The sequence below is a fragment of the Scatophagus argus genome, chromosome 14 (genome assembly GCF_020382885.2).
Source record: "Scatophagus argus isolate fScaArg1 chromosome 14, fScaArg1.pri, whole genome shotgun sequence".
Taxonomy (NCBI): Eukaryota; Metazoa; Chordata; class Actinopteri; family Scatophagidae; genus Scatophagus; species Scatophagus argus.
In genome coordinates, this window is record NC_058506.1 from 9,307,975 (window position 1) to 9,324,530 (window position 16,556).

General features: G+C 39.8%; 3 protein-coding genes across 5 annotated transcripts; 1 reads left to right on the forward strand and 2 right to left on the reverse strand.

Annotated features, from left to right (window-relative positions):
- Positions 1–361: 361 nt before the first annotated feature.
- Positions 362–2,150, reverse strand: LOC124070340 (transmembrane 4 L6 family member 5-like). Its single transcript, XM_046410163.1, has 5 exons — positions 1,974–2,150; positions 1,607–1,672; positions 1,090–1,223; positions 816–1,002; positions 362–688 (listed from the first exon to the last, which is right to left on the reverse strand). Exons 1-5 carry the CDS (start codon positions 2,148–2,150, stop codon positions 680–682), a joined length of 573 nt encoding a protein of 190 aa, XP_046266119.1. The 3' UTR covers positions 362–679.
- Positions 2,151–2,860: 710 nt separating this feature from the next.
- Positions 2,861–7,900, forward strand: LOC124070337 (mannose-P-dolichol utilization defect 1 protein-like). Of its 2 annotated transcripts, XM_046410161.1 has the most exons (7): positions 2,861–3,002; positions 3,287–3,352; positions 4,425–4,557; positions 5,531–5,616; positions 6,408–6,523; positions 6,646–6,756; positions 6,830–7,900. In XM_046410161.1, the coding sequence occupies exons 1-7, from the start codon at positions 2,912–2,914 to the stop codon at positions 6,941–6,943; spliced, it is 717 nt and encodes a 238-aa protein (XP_046266117.1). In that variant the 5' UTR covers positions 2,861–2,911; the 3' UTR covers positions 6,944–7,900. The 2 variants fall into 2 exon arrangements, with proteins under 2 accessions (XP_046266117.1, XP_046266116.1); XM_046410160.1 differs by having other exon boundaries at positions 6,646–7,900.
- On the reverse strand, positions 6,791–16,248 carry slc25a35 (solute carrier family 25 member 35). 2 transcript variants are annotated; one of them, XM_046410159.1, is made up of 6 exons: positions 15,521–16,248; positions 15,336–15,401; positions 15,105–15,257; positions 13,437–13,571; positions 12,292–12,490; positions 6,791–6,923 (listed from the first exon to the last, which is right to left on the reverse strand). In XM_046410159.1, exons 1-5 carry the CDS (start codon positions 15,890–15,892, stop codon positions 12,320–12,322), a joined length of 897 nt encoding a protein of 298 aa, XP_046266115.1. In that variant the 5' UTR covers positions 15,893–16,248; the 3' UTR covers positions 6,791–6,923; positions 12,292–12,319. The 2 variants fall into 2 exon arrangements, with proteins under 2 accessions (XP_046266115.1, XP_046266114.1); XM_046410158.1 differs by lacking the exon at positions 6,791–6,923 and having other exon boundaries at positions 8,744–12,490; positions 15,521–16,245.
- Positions 16,249–16,556: the final 308 nt, after the last annotated feature.

A 16,556-nucleotide genomic window follows, 5' to 3' on the forward strand; every position in this document is an offset into this window, starting at 1 on the left:
AATGCGGATGACTCAGAAGCAGTGCACTGTTTCATAGGGAGCTCAGTATGAGAAAAAAGGCACCATCTGGAGAGGAATTTCCTTCTACGAATATTTACTTTATTCTCTTGTCACCTGAATTAGGCTTCATTAGGTCTGTGTTTAGTCAGTGATTTCGCAACTGCTCTGATGCATCCTTTACAGTCTACATGGTTAGCTGGAGCTGATGAATATATGAAACTGTTCCCTGTTAACAACATAAGGCAGCAGAAGTTACTGTTATGTTATCATTTGGCACACCAGGAGACCAATGGCCATCTTTTCCACCCTAAGTTTACTCACAAGCTGAGATAACGCTGAATGACGCAGTGAGATTGTTCTGAGATATTTATTTTATTATTATATTTTTATTATCTGAAGATTGCAAAGAGCCAAAAATGATCACATGAAACAGATTTGGAGCAGCAGATCAGCAGCTTTTACTTTATTGAACTGAACCACATAATTAGCATTGATTATGTCTAAAAGGGAGCTCTTTACAACATACCCTAATACATTGTACACACTGTGGGGGTGTCAAAGCAGACGTTTTATACAAATTCAGCCAGGAACAATACTCGCAAGCTTCCAGCAGGGGGTTCTAGTCAACTCTTCACATGTGTTATTACTGCAAATGCTCAGACATCATCTGACCAGGAATCTATGGCTCCTGCAAGATAAAAAAAAAAAAAACAAACAAACAAAACAAACAAAGAGAGGGGAACTAAAGTTAAGATTCTATCAGATTAACCAACCCATGTGACAAAGTGCATTCAGTGTGACCTCGTTGTCTTCACCTCTTTGCTGTTGCAGGTCCCACACAGGCAGCCACAGAGGCCATTGATCATCTGAGCAGCACAGAGCAGCACCTGCAGACAGCTGGCTGCCATCAGAGTCATGAACAGTCCAATGTTGAACTGGACCACGTTCTTAGGCTCTTTGCAGGCTGCCCACAACTTGGAGTCAGACAGGTAGCTCGAATTGCTGGCAAAGAAGAGGTTTGTAAAACAATCAGTACTTTACAGTGATTACAGATGTCATAGCAGATGAGCAGATAGTCCTGCTTGTCACCTGTTTTTGAAAGGTGTAATCCATGTCCCATTGTCTTTGCAGAGGGGCCCATTAACAGTACCGAGCAGGGCCACAGTGAAACTGTACAGGGCACCGGCCACTCCCATGGCAGCAAACACAACTGATAAGAACATCTGCAGAAGTAAAATGATAAGCAAAGATTTTTACTTTTCCAGTAAGCTTTTTGCACAGACCTCGAGTGTACAAGTGTTTATTTTATAAAAAAGAAGAAGTAAAGGAGAAATGTGCTGTGCTATTGCTGATTATCTTATCTATGAGAAAAATGCAAAAAAATGCAAAATGATGCAACACAAAGCAGTATATTATTTTTTATCAATATTATTGTGTAATTCTTAACTTCACTGGCTATCATTCAACACTTGTATGAAGCTGAGTGACATAGCACCTCTCAACCTTCAGAAAAACAGTTTGACAGCATAATCCTGAGATGCTCGTATAGCTCGCTTACCTTCATCACACACAGAGCACCTGAACTGTCTACTTCTGACTGACTCACCCCACAGCGATTCGCACAGCATCCCCTTTTTCCAGTCAAGCTGATGTAAAGCGCTGAGACCAACACCTGTGATGGTATACGTCAGGAAATTGGATGCATCAATGTAAAAGTTTAGTTAAAACAATTCAGCACTTGGCAAACATTGCTCAGGTTATGCAGTCTTCAGGTTTTGAGGAATTCCTTTTCAAACTGCGTTCAACATTTAAAAAGGTTGAAACTGCTTTAGGATGCAAGATGCCTCATGAAAATATTACATGTGTCTATCAATATGTGGAACTTGATGATAAGGGAGACTCACAGATCTTTATTGCAGTAGAAAAACCATTTACACATTAGATTCACGTAGGTAAGAGAAAAGAAAACTCACCACTAAACCCCCTCCGACGAGTCCCCCCATGTACCTCACCTCCTCAGTAATGTGCCCGCCTTTGGCATACTTGACATCCCAGCCGGGAAAGAACAACACTATGTTACAGACGATGGAGAGGAGCACTAATGGGTACAGAGTAACAGAAATGCAACGGGAACATTTTCCAGTACACATGCTGTCACAGTGAAAACTGACCAACTACTGTCAAACCTTTCATTCATTAGGCTTTTGCTCAAATCCTTCCTGTTTTCAGAGCCCACATGAACCCGACCAAAAGAGAGAAATGCATTTTCACCAGCAGGTAAGCACCATTTACCATAGTTTTCTTTTTCACTGTTCCATAAAGCTACACTGCTGTCTATGCATTAAGAGCTACTTTTTTCACAATAGTTTTTGTAAAGTTTTAGTTTATTTAATGTGTTGCATGGAAATGGACAAATTTAAAGTGTGTGTGCTTTGCTTACTGTTACTTCAGTGGGATGTTTAACCTCCACTGTGCAGAAAGTGCAGTTTGACTTTAAAACTTTAAAACGCACTTTCATCTAAATCTAAATCATCTAAATGACCGTAGGCCTCCCTGCATCACAGGTTGGGAGGCCAGTCAGCTCAGCCTTCAGCGCATGGACACAGTGAAAAGACTTTTCAGTGAAGATGGAGACATTTATTACAAGGGAAAAAATGTAACTGGAAAGATTTTTAACGTGGTATGTTGACACCCGCATGGAGGGGGTGTTAAATATCACCAGCTCTGCGACCTCGTAGTGCATATTTATCCAACAAAGAAGAGTTTGACTGATTCACGTGACTTTTTTCTTTTTTAATGTCAGGGAGACCCTCAGAGACAGCGGTGAACTGTCCCGGCTGCGTGTCCTCTGGGGAACCTTTGGACCTCCCCCCCGGTTACTGAGGAGCACCGTGGCTACAGCTGAGCAGCGATGGCCTCGTCTCCCTTCAAAGAGTTCCTGGTCTCCTATGTTATGCCAGAAAGGTGTTATGAAGAGCTCTTCGTCAACTTCCACATGCACGGTGAGGCTCGTCGATGTGAAATAGCGGAGTAAAATGGAAGAAAGATTGCGTAAAATGTCTCCAGATGTGTGGAAGGTGGGGGGGGGCTTGGAGAGGTTCGCCTGTCCCATTGAACAGCTGAACGTTTTCTTTGTGACTACAACTAAAACTGCGATATTCTGTGTTACATCTGGGCTGTGGTTTCTGTTTCTGATTGCCAAGTGTTTTAGGCACACAAGTGGCTCCTTCTCACGGTGTTATTCATCCGCCGTCGTCACATTGTTTTCATGTTTTCCATGTCCCAGTGCCTTGCCTCAAGTTTGTGCTGAACAGATCGTTCGGGTTCTGGATCATACTGGACACTTTCCTCGGTAAGACCTCCCCTAAAGACATAAACCTCCAGCAGCATCGCTCATATCAAATTCGCTTAGAAGATTTATTTATTTATTTTGGCCTGCATTCAAAATCATAGGCCTGTTTGGGTAAAAGATCACCAAAATTTACTTTCAGTCAAAAGTTAAAGTCAATGTGCAGTAAAATGTTCCCTGTCAGTGTTTTGCTATGACATCTGATGTTTATGGAATACTAATATTACTGGTACATTAGTGTGTGTGTTACATTCACTGATGTAGATGTTAAAAGATGAGCTCTTTTGAGTTCCTTTATGCTCTCTTGACTGATTTAATGTACAGCAGTGCATCTAAGCCTCCTATAAAACAGCCCTGTGTTCAGCTTTGAGAGAATATGTTTTCAGCTAGAACATTAGGGCTTTCAATATGTTTAATTAACTTAAGTAGTGGGAGAATTTTTTCCACACATAAATCCTTCAGTTTATCATGAAAAACTCACATTTTAAAATCACCCAAGGTGGAGATACATGTTTTTTACTGGGCAGGAACATAATGTGTAGTGGAGTAGTATAAAGTTGCATAAAAATACTCAAATAAAGTACAGTTAGCTCAGAGTTGTACTTAAGCACAGCACTTAAATAAATTCGAATTTATCTAGATTTCATCACTGTTTACAGGTGAGATTATGCAACCAGTTCACACTATTTCATTTATGTCTGTGTGATGATTGATTACTGTTGACTGGGTTTCCGTAGAACACAATGATCAAATTAGGATTCAAACTGCCGTGAGAAACCTGAAGTGTTCTGGTAAACATACTGTGCAACAGTGTAGATAAGAATGACAACTTCAGGCCTAATGATGATATCACCAAACCACTGCAGTAACGTAACACAAGAATGTTCATGGGAAACCGAATTATACCACAGTACAGTGAAGTAGACAATGCAATGTAAGGTGCTAAGTTTTTTTTCCCCTAACTGCCATGTCTCACTCATTATTGTTTACATACATTACTGGCTGATGGTTGTGGTCAGTGATGCTGCACCTCCTCTGCACCATCCTCTCCTGCCTTCCTGTCCTCTCTCTGCAGCACAGCTACCTCAGCTGTTGAAGATTCTTTGGGGAAGAAGCGCAGCAGGCCTGAGTCTGACCTCCGCTCTGCTTCAGCTTTATTCCTTCTCATGTCCCGTCGTGTACGCCGTGGCCAAACACTTCCCACTCTTGTATGTATTTAACAATGAAAAATAAGTCTATGAGTTCTCCATCTATGCTGATTCACTGCCAGATCGGAACGTCACAAGTGATGACGCTGGTTTTGTTTCGTGATGATTTTACATGCCCCGTTCCCCCAAATGCTCATTGATTTGTTTCTGCAAGTTTTCCATCATTGGTTATGATGGTTTTGAATTCACTTTATATGAGCTGAACTTCATCCATTAATTAGCTTGTTCAATATTTCTCATCAGTAACAAGGTTTTTTTCACTGGCTTTTGTCTGTTACACAGTTCTGCGGTTTGTTAAATCTCAGGGGTCTGTGATGCTGGAAACCATATCAAGATCAGTGAGAGCTCTCACAAGCTGCCCATGTATGTGTGTCTGAGCGTGCACCCATGGAGTGAGTGCTGATGCTTTTCGCTTAGCAAGTGAAGATTTCAGCTAAAAGGATGTCTTTAGCTTATTTTTAAGGACTCGGGGCTTTCAGAAACTGGGATTATGTTGGTCGAGTTGTACAAAACCACTTTATGTTTTTTTTTTTCCCAAGTTTTTTTTTTTTTTTTGTGCAGTGGTCGAGGAGAATGTTGCAGCACTGTTTTGCTGTAAAGCTTCAGAAACGTTTTGTGGACTAAGAAAACTGACTCGACTTTCTGTTGGCATGGGGGCTGACTGAATTTTCAATTTTGGGTGCACTGTTCCTTTAAAGCTCTTGCATTAGCTGTTGTTTGCTCCCAGCACCCATGCTGTATGAATGTGTGACTCACTGGTGGCGGAAGGGAGTTGTCTCAAGCCACCGAGTGTACATTAGTGACATCCATTCAATACATGGGTAACAGATGAAGCCTGCACAGCTCAGTGCAGGTTCTGTCAAGTCTAAAGCCTGAGTGGGGAGTGTAGTTCTGTTTTGCAGCTGACAGTATTTATCTACAGTGTTATCACAGATGTGTGTCTTACATGTGGTCTGTTTGAACTGCTCTGCAGTGCTTGGGGTGAGAGGCTCCTCACGCTGGCTCAGACAGCAGTGATTGTCTTCCTCATCCTGCATTATCGTGGTGACACCCTCACAGGTACTTAGACAATTTGTCCATTTTCGCATTTCAAATTCAGAATTCAGAGTCTGGCACTATTCTATATTTTTCTTTTTGTCAACAAATCCCATGAAAAGACCAAAAACAACAATATCTCAAACGGATGTAACTATCAACAACAAAGATTTTGAAGTCATGTCAGTACCATCATTCATTTAGAAAACTTTAAGTATTGAAAAGGGTTACAACCAAATGTATTAAGATAGCTGTTTTCTTCAAAACACAAGAACTGTGTAGTAATGAAATAAAAATCTGGCACATAAATGAACTTCTGTGAGACATTTTAAGAAATCATTTGGCTCAAGCAAACATAATAGAAGACATAAACTTTACATGCACACCGCCTGAATATCCTTAATCATCTTTGTGCAGTGTAGCATCCAAATTGGCCCTAAAAATCTGTAGTGGAACATATGATATCTGAGTAACTGAAAGCAAAATGTGGACAATTCAGAAGTGTGGAAACTATAAAGCTTGTTTATGGCCCGTTAATATTATGCTTTATGTGAACAGGGTTTTTCAGCTAGCCACCCTGTTTCAGGTGACTCTGTCTTTCCGTTTCATTTTCTGAGAGTGCTTTCCTGGAGCTCCACCTAGTGGTGGTGCCCCATGACTGATAAATTACTGTAGTGAGTTGCTATAGTGTTTAAACGATTAACTAAATAGTCAGTTTTAAGTTTTTGTAGGTGCCCCTCGGTATGAAAGTGTTTCTCTAGAGTGTCTTCTACCATCTGCATGTTGAATCATCCTGTTTTCTGTGTATGTTCCAGGAATGCTGTTCCTCCTGGCTTACAGTGGTCTAATGGTCCTTCTGGGCACCTACGGAGCTGCAGGACTCATCTCAATGATGCAGGCCTCCAGTCTGGCTGCTTTAATTGCAAGCAAGGTAGCGGCTCATTGGCTTGTCTTATCTGTGCAGCTCAATTTCTGAGCTGTTCCTTGGTTAAATAAGACCTGCGAATGTTGTCAGAGGAGAGGGAATTCATTTGCTGGATTTGTTGTTTCCAGGGCCTTCAGGCTGGAACTAACTACCGTAATGGCAGCACAGGCCAACTGTCCACTCTGTCTGTGTTACTGTCGTGGGCTGGGACTCTGGGTGCTGTCTACGTGTCTCTGCAGGTAGTACAAAAAAAACATTTACATCACTCCAGTCTGTCACTGTTGTCTTTACTAACTAATATTTGTTTTGTAGGAGACAGGAATCTCATTTATTACTCTGTTGCACGCACTATCAGCCTGTCTCAGCTGTGTCCTCCTGGCCCAGGTCCTCTGCAGCACACCTGACACTAAAAAGAAGGTTGATTAGACGGTGAAGGCTGGTGACACATAAACATGCACATTATATGCAAAATCTTCCTGTCATGTAAGAAATATTGTTCACCAAATTAGCAGGAAATGTTTACAGGGTCTGCTTTATAGCAAGTTGTGTGAGACTCTCAGACTCTCACCCAATCCATAACCTTCGGCATTTGGTTTCCCTTTAGTGTAAAGGCAAGGGGAATTACAAAAAGAATTACTTTAATGTACTTTATAAGCGACTGTCAAAATGAAACAGTCAGTTTTTGGGTGCTTTTAAAGTTTCAGTTGTTAAGCCATTTCAGATTTGTGTTCACTAAACTCAAAAGTTCTCATTTAAAGTAGAAACTCAAACTGACTGACCGTGCACAGCTAAGGGTAGACACAGTGAGGCACACCATGTTGGATTTACCGTTTCGAGGATACAGTTTCTATTATAACAGGTTTTAAAATATTTGTGACTACATTTTTGTAGAAACAAAGTTAACAGTTTGTTACAGGCCTCATGTAAGAGTACCGTGGTAGCTTCCGTACTGGAACTGGAACCTGTTAATGATCTTCCTAAGCTCCACCTTTGGGTGGAGGAACCCTCTCATGAATGCCTCTGGTCTGACTTCTGAGCATCAAGTTTTGCCAGCCACCAGGAACAAAATGTCCAGTGTTGCTCAGTAACACTCCAAGTGTTTACAGGAGTTCTGCCAAGATACACTGAGTTGCCAGTAGCAGCACATGACCAAAGACACATTAACCTTGTGTTTTATGGCTGTTACTTAATTATTTCCATCCAACTGAGTGCAAAAAAAACTACTGATTGCTCACCAGGTATAATAAAATCAATTTTATGGGCTCAACATGTAGTTCTTTGCAGTCATATTTTATGGATTTTTTTATTAGCATAAGTGTTGAACTGTACTGTGAACTGAATTGAATGATGCTTTTGTATGTACAATAAAATGTTGACACAGAATAAAGATGCTTGCAAGTGGAAGCATACAGAGCTAGAAAAGGTGTCACCTTCAGTCACCTTTATGTCAGGAATCTAAACAGTCAAACATTATCCGTGTCCTTGGACTCATGTTACAACTCGGGCTATCGTGTTATTTTTGCATTTTCACACAGCTGACTTTGTGAATGACCCTGTAACCCAAAGCAGCCGTTATAACTACCAGTCGTAACACTTTACCCCAAGTTAAAATAATGGTTAATTTTTCATTTTCTTGTGAATCTTTTTCAGACATGCTGGCAACATCACTATAGGGACAGAAAGCCTTAACTGGTCTTTGTGTTTAGTGCTAATTAACAAATCTTAGCATTCTAGCTTGCTGAACTGAAGTGGTGAACATTTTAAACTGAACATCAGCGTGTTTGCATTGTCAGCGTGGACATATTAACATGCTGATGTTAAGTACAGCCTCATGTAGACTCTTGTTACACAACATAAAACTTTCACTTATTTTTATAGTAATGTGATGATTCATGTTCAGTGTCGCTGCTCTGTCGCCGTTCATATTTCAGATTATTTTTTTACCTTCTCAGTTTCCTAAATAATTAGTCCCTTTCAAAATATCCTGACTAAACACAGTCAGTCTTTAGAATGTCACCTGACAAATGTTTAAAGGATAAGTGAAAACACAGAGTGCTGCACTTTCTGTTCTCTAATAATTCCATGGGCTGGTTGGGAAATTCATCCACTGGTCAATTTTGAATGTAGTGGTGAGACTATTACTCTAATTCTTGTAAATTTGAGGAAGTGTACCTCAAGCCACAGAGTCATTTTCATACTCAATTCAGACAGCCTGAAACAATGTCCTTCAACAAAAAGTCTGAGAATTTATTTGTTCTTCGAGTCCATTGCACAGAAATAATATCTTCCTATGACGGGAAGTGCATTTTGTAACATTCATGAAACAATGCCAAGTGGCTGCATGTAACATTCATCAGTGCTACTCCACTCTTTATCAACTCTCTAATCATCAGTTTACATCGGAACCATCTGCAAATGATTTGAGTAAATTCAAAACTACATTTAGCATTTTTGCGAGTGTTTGACATAGTCCTTCCCCAAGCGCTACTTCCACAGGTCTCAAATTATATTAACTGTCATCAGGTTTCCATTCATACTTTTGCCACCAAAAATGGCCTTAATATAACAACATGGTTAAGGTAGTGGACAGCATACCATGTTAAGAATCAGGTTGAATGTTTTTTAACCCTGAATGATATCTCACTGAGGGGTCTGTTTACACAATCTGGTTTCTGATCTGGTTTTGTTTTAAGGAATCATGAGTCAGTTAAGTTCGGAAATTTTACTGCTGTTTGGTGTCAGAAAGTTTGTCTAACTGGCTTGATGTGAGCACCACAAATGACACAAGACATGTCTGTTGACTAAACAGACTGAAGAATATTTCATAATAAACCACATACTTTGTTGATAGTATAAATAAACAAAACTACATCAAGAAGACAGAGGGTAAGACAAAGAAGGCAATCAGCCTTTACTCAGTAACCCTGATGTATATTCATAAAGGCCTGGAGAATGTAAAATTACAGTTTGTGAAGTTAATGGTTATTTATCTGTTACCAAATCTAACATAGAAAAGTGAATAACCTGATCTAAGTATTTGATGAATAACTCTTCTGTCTTGTACTTTTCATAGAAATACATCAATATTTGATCAATAATGGGTTAATGTGTTGTTAATTGGGTTAATTGTTAGAAAGTAAGTAGTGGTAGGAGTAGTGACTTCTAGCATACTTGTCTTACAAAGTTAAAATGGTTATTTTAGTATAGCTACAATTACACATCAGGTACAAGTATTAATTTAGATCACTTTAATATCAATTGAGTTATTAAAAGATACACACATGCACAAAAATAATACTTATAAAATTTGTTAAAAAACAATCTGTCAAATGTGTAACTCAAATTACAAAATCTCCTTGGTAACAAACTTATTTTTATTATTTTTTTTTCCCAGGATGAATTACTAAGGCACACTGTAGCAGCCAAGATTTTAAAGTTTTATTTTTTTTTTAGCTCCTGACTGATATTTTTGGCAATCTTGAAAGATGATCTGGCAAACCACTGTACTGAACATTTTATCACTGGTTAGTCTACACTTTGACACTAAAGATTTCATGTTACTTCAAATGTTATTGGTTCCATTTATCAGTTAGTTATTGGTCTCCTTGATTACTAATGATCAGTATTGATCTTGGAAAAAAAACAAAACAAACAAGCTGCTGCTATGGCTCTGTACAAAGTCTGTACACACTGCCTGCACAGTGTTTTTCCAAAAAATTAAATGAAATGTAAATGCTGAATATTAAAGCTGAGTAATCACAGAAAAAAAGAAGAAAAGGAAGCCATGCAGCACACAGTCAATCATACGTGAACTTTCATTTCCAACAAGTTAGTTTTTTAGTTAAAATAGTTTTAATAGTTCCATTGTAATATATAATATAAAGAGAAACAGACATTTTTGTAGTAACAGGTCAAAGGAAATGTATTGGTGAATTGTCTAGTCACTACAATTGACAATTTTTAACTTACCTATAAATGTATTACTAGTGTCCTTAAGGTATTAAGTGACACAGTGAGACCTTTCTGACTCTTTGCATGCCTGCAAAGTTGTACAACAGATTTGTTACAGTTTCTGAGTCATCAGGTCATTATTTATCTATTATGTCTTTGAATTACCTTTATCTATTGTCTGGGTTTCATTGTGTATTTTTGTTACACTGTATATTCATCCTTTTAGAAATGCCCATAAACACGTAAGCCATGCAAATTAGCTTAGGCTACAGTGAAATGTTATGTGACATTAAGTCAATTCAGTAACAACTGCAGGATTCTATCCCATAAAAATAAACACCTATAGATAAATAAATAATTCAAACAATAAAGATGCACGAAACTGTTTGTACATGTCAGCATGGTGGTAAAAAATTACAGATTATTGTGCGAGAGATAATGTGCAGAAAATCATAAACAACCTGGAGGTAGTCTTATTGAGTGGATGTAAAAAGAAATTTTATGGTCAGTGTTCAAACAACATTTTGACTCTGGATTATGTCATCAGTAACCATTGTACTGCTATTTGTCTCACTTTAATAGGACTAGTCGCTTTCCTAAAAAAGTGCTTGGACATGAAAAATATGACGTCCTCTTTTAGTTGACTATCTTAACACCTTAAGCGTTTACACTCCCAACATTCCTTTTCCTTTTTAAAGTTGGAAAACTCATCTTAATCTGGACTGTATTACATATATTCTCTAACAGATTGCTGCGGTTCTTTATTTAAGTTACGTGATGTTTAAACTGAGTAAAAAATTCAAACGTCATATTTCATTTTATACACATTTACCCAAAAAACATTGATATTTTCAGTATCTTTAGAAACTTTTGAATCTCCACTAAACTTAACAGTCAGGTTTTGCGTGTTTGCGCAAAAAAGTTTGGCTGCACAGCCAAGTTTATACATACTGATTCACTGGTGGGTCGGTGAACAACCAGTTTCTCTTTGATTTAAATAAAACTTGCAAGAAATCCTTCATCCACAGAATTTTTACTTCTGCTGCTTTAATATGCATTGCATCACGTCCTGCCAATTCAAGGCTATTTCAGGTCATCTGTGTGGTTGGCACATTTTCAGTGCTACTTCTTTCTTCTTGTGTTTACATATTTACTTGTATCTTTGTGCAAGTTCTCGCTCTGTTTTTCCCTTTGAATACAGTGGTTTAGACTATTAGCAGGGTTTGTGTTGTATTAAGGAGAACACATCAGACTGTAAAAGCATAGAGCAGCTGCCACATGGACAATAGGACCAGTCATTTCATACTAGATTTTATGTGCCACTACTGTGGCTGTTGGCACGATCCATTCATATTTAAACTGAGGGCCACATTTGATGCTTTCTCCAAAAGGTACAAAGCTGTGTCCACTGCATTTCTTCTATATCTTTTGGAATGACAGAACTAAAGAGGTTAAAAGCTATAAAAGAGCCATGATCTGTGATGCATTTGCCCCAGACGACATATAGTGCTTCACATGAGGCCTACTGGGTTACCTTCTAAGTTCCTTTGTAGTTTATCTGTTCTTATATTTCACCAAGACAAATCCAAGTGCATATCTGTCACACAGAATTGCTCAGACCTCCTGACTACAGGTTTGGCATGTTCACCTTCTTCCTAATGGATTTTGTTGTGTTTTCTTATAGGAGTGTAAAATGTTACCTTTGCATTTCTGCTTTCCTCCAAGAAATGAGAGCATCTCCTGGTTTTTCCTTTTATCTCATAAAAATACACTCATTAAATGAGGACTCATTTAACCTATGCACTCAAAGCTTAATGAGTTACCCATTTTCCAGTTTCCTTGTCCCTGGTGTTATCTGAACGGCTGGTACAGTTTGCGCAGTTCATCCCAGAAGAACAAAGACAGAATGGTGTGCGGACCAATCCGGAAATAAGATGCTCCCAAGCCTTTGTAGAGTCCTGTTAAGCCCTCCTTCCTCAGCGTCTTAGAAAAGCAGTCAGCGAATCCTTTATAAAGCTGCCCCTAAAAGATGAGTACATTAAGGTCAGCCTGGATCTTATCAGCGATTTAGCATCGCACATCTATAACAGTATCAGACTAACAATTAACGGTTACAGAAGTATCAAAATCACCTGAGCACAACCAGAGATATCCTCTTTTTTTTAATTCAACGTATTCTTCTTCTTCTTCACCCACAATGCAACATAACCTCTGAATATTCAGTCGGAGATTCAGATGTGTTTTGGTGTTAGCAGGTAACGTAGCTGCTAACCTCAAGCAGATACGAGAAGGAGGCTACAAAAGTCTGGTTTCACCTCCGCACCCCAGATTTTTTAAACCATCTCCAAACTTCTAGTCTTCAAATCCAACCCACGCTGAGTCAAGGGACTTTACTTATGGCAATTTATCTGTCTGACCTCGCCCAGCTCAAGCTCACTGTGGAACCACAAAAGCTTTGTACAACTTTTTCACACATGCAGCAGCACTCCCAAGGACCTGTCAGCACAGTCTCCCTTTAGGATTTTAGTCTGGCCTAATGCGGCGACACCTGTGGTTACAGGTGGAAAGAGCGAGTGCATTTTAACAGTACAAGCCAGAATATTGTCTCTGTGGGCTGAGAGGACTCAGCACATCACATTGTTTTAATGCATGCAGTCAACAAAGATGTCTAACGTGGTAATACTGAACTCATGATCAAATGTTGTATTATACATTACATGAAATGAGTTCATCATGCACATGCCACTTTCCAGGCAGTGGTATTAAATTACTGAACGCAGGAAGGGTAGACCCTACCAGTTACTATGAAAGCTTCAATACAGAGAGGCTATTTAAAATTCAAGTACACCGAACAACTGCTGATGAAAAATGTCATACCATGCCATGCATAATCTCAAAAAATAAGTTTGATATGGTGAACACCTAAAAGAACAACTTGCAACTTGAACATACTGATCTCTCTCCTCACCTTGCCCAAATGATCCACAGGCTGGTTGTAGAGCCGCGTGCTCACCACATCGAAAGGTGTCATCGCCAGCACCACCACCACGCTACTCATCATGCCGGCACTTAGAGGCACCAACCAGCTGTCCTTTGCGAACACCTTGGGAAGAAGAACATAACAACATGGTGAGGTGACAGCCTCAAACAAGTTGATTTTGGACTTAAGTAAATGTGGAGCAAACGTAGCACAAAAGAAGCGAGAAATGATAGGATGCAGCACATCAGCTGCCACTATTCTAACTTCTGACCGGTCGTGATATCCTACAAGAAGTGAATGGTGGCATCATAAGCAAACTAAAATATGTTTCCGAAAACATTTGAGGCGAGAAAGGGTCTGTGGAGTAACAGAATCTTGACCCATATTTCATCAGCTCTGCCTATTTTGACCATTTGATCTGAGTTTTGTAAGGGGTGTGTGTTCAGACTGCACTTTCTTCTCTTCCCAAACTTTACTGAGTGAACAACATGCAAATTTGTTTTGGCCTGCTTGTGCTCAATAGAGGCAGAGTGGCATTAAATGTGGCATGTTTCACCTATAATTTGCCTCAAGATATATAAGGATATATAATGATGGTCACACAACCTCAGAATATTTAACAGATAACACTTTCTTTCTCTGAAGATATTTTAACTGTGTGCAATACAGACCGTCTGAACATTGTGGAAGACCATAAGATGGAATATTGTTTGCTTTAACTATCATTACTGGATCCAATGCTATATTAAAAAGTAGGCTAACTTCAACAGAGTGACATAGTTTTTGCAAGAGGACGTGGGAGTGTTGCCTGGGACATTGGGAGGATTCACTGAATCACCTCAATGACCCACCGACCAAAAAACATCTCAAAAGAAGTCTAAGGAATAAAAGAAGCCATGCAAAAAAACTACACTTCTTGTCTGAATGTTTTTGAAGACTGGTCAGTAGAATAAAACAAAACAGTGTTCAATGATTATTATTGGTTCTGGCATTTAGTATGAAAGACCTTTTTTTTTTTTTTTTTTTTTTTTTTTAACTCGAGCTGGATCAGCAGCAAGGAAACTAGTGCACTGGTTGTGTAAGCTGCATGTTTTCAGCCAAGGGGGCCAGTGCAAGGTGTTGAATTTCTATTCCAGAAGAGTGCAATGCCCAGCGCTTTGTCAGAGTCACAATGAACGTTTTTGTAATCTGTGCACAGCTACTGACTACCATTTATATCTCTTCTCAAGCCTTTGACTCTGAGTTTAGGGCTGCAACTAATGACTGCTGTCATGATCGATTAATCTGCTGATTATTTTTCCAATTAATCACTTAGGCTAAAGTCCAGACCGGTTCATGACAAAACAGGAAAGAAAAAAGCAACAAATCTTAACATTTTAGAAGCTGCAAACTAACTAACAACCACTTTTGCTTTTCTTTAAATATCAAAACTCTTGCTGATGAATTTTTGGCTGCTCAGCTAATTACAGCAGCTCTATGTGAGTTATGCTGGACGCCCCATCCCCCCAAACACGGTCATGTTTATTCCTGAACAGTGCAGTCATTTGGAAGACACGGTGGAAGCCTGGGGAAACAACATTCCCAAAGTGAGCCTGTTTACACTCTTCGGCCCTGAATTTAGATGACCAAACCTCAGGAACAGTACAACATTCTAACCTGCAGGTCAATTACAAGCTCCTTGGAGGAGGAGAAGGTGGAGAGTTGTGCAGCTGACCCCACGCTGACCCTGGGAACAGCAGCACTGGAGCCCCTCCATAGTCCCACAATGCCGTGCTCCCTGTAGATGGCTGCCAGAGCGTGGATCATCCCCTGACAGGAAGAGGAGGAACACATGAGTAGATACCTTCCACTCATATTTAACCCCATCTGTTTGGAATATGATGTTACCTGGTGTTTATACTGATGTCCAACTGCAATAGAGGAGGTGGACTGACTCTGCAAATGAGTCTTAACCTGTCAGTGAAGATAAATAGTGTTTACTTTTCATTGCAGCTACAAGTGACAGCTCACCTTGAAGAAGTACACCTTAAAGAAGCAGTACAAAGAAAATTAAGCCCCATAAAGATACTGACCAGGTATATGGGGCTGCCCATCACGGCTCCCACCACTCCAGCCACAGCCCCTGCTATTGTGGTTTTGACCGCGCTGACCCTTCCATTGGTGTGGATGTAACCGGAGGAATCAATGACGGCGTACGACCCCAGCCGGACTCCATTCATAGAAAACTGATACAGCAGTCCGGCAACCAGTCCTTTCTGTAAGCCAGACAGTCCGTCCACTTTCCCGATAGTGTAAAAAGCGTGGAACACGTTGCGATAATAAACCCGGTAGGAGCCCCGGCTCTGGAGCTCTCCCTGCAGCTGCATGCGAGTTTTGACGACCTCCAGCGGGTTGGTGAACAGACACGCTCCGCACGCCGCGACTCCGCTCAGCACGAAATCCATCGCGACCGTCTGGCGGAGAGGACAGATGTGGAGTTCAGGACTGCTGCCGGTCCGGCTTGTCCTTCATGTCAGGAAATTTCAACACAGAGGCGTTTCCTTCTCCCCAACACACACACACGGGCATACACAATGTACCTCAGTGACACACATCAGTGCGCGGACATGAGAGTATTTCAAGAGCTCTACGTAAGCTCGTAATTCTGACGAATGAATAAACAACTATGGCGACGGCAGATACAGACTTGGGTATTACTTGGGCAGTATTTTTCTCTTATGTAGGCTATGTGTTTATTTTATTTCGAAATTGTATCGTTTGTGTAAAAATGTTTTTTCTGTAATGATTCTTTTCTTGTTTTGACTGACGATAATTGTTTTCTGGTCATTAGGCTGCATACAAAAAGTACATTTCTCTTTAAACTCTTTAAAACAGTTTATTCTTCATAAGAAAAGGATCCTTTCCCTTTCACATCACCGTATTTTGATTGACTTACCAGGAAATGACAGTTTCTACTATTTTGAGAATATATTAACACCAAAATGCATGCCTTGTATTGAAAACTACAAATAGATTCACTTTCAATATAGAGTATATGGCGTACACTCTATCTGTCCCGTAAATATCTCATCTTGATACCACAGCGTACGCACGTACGTACATACGTTT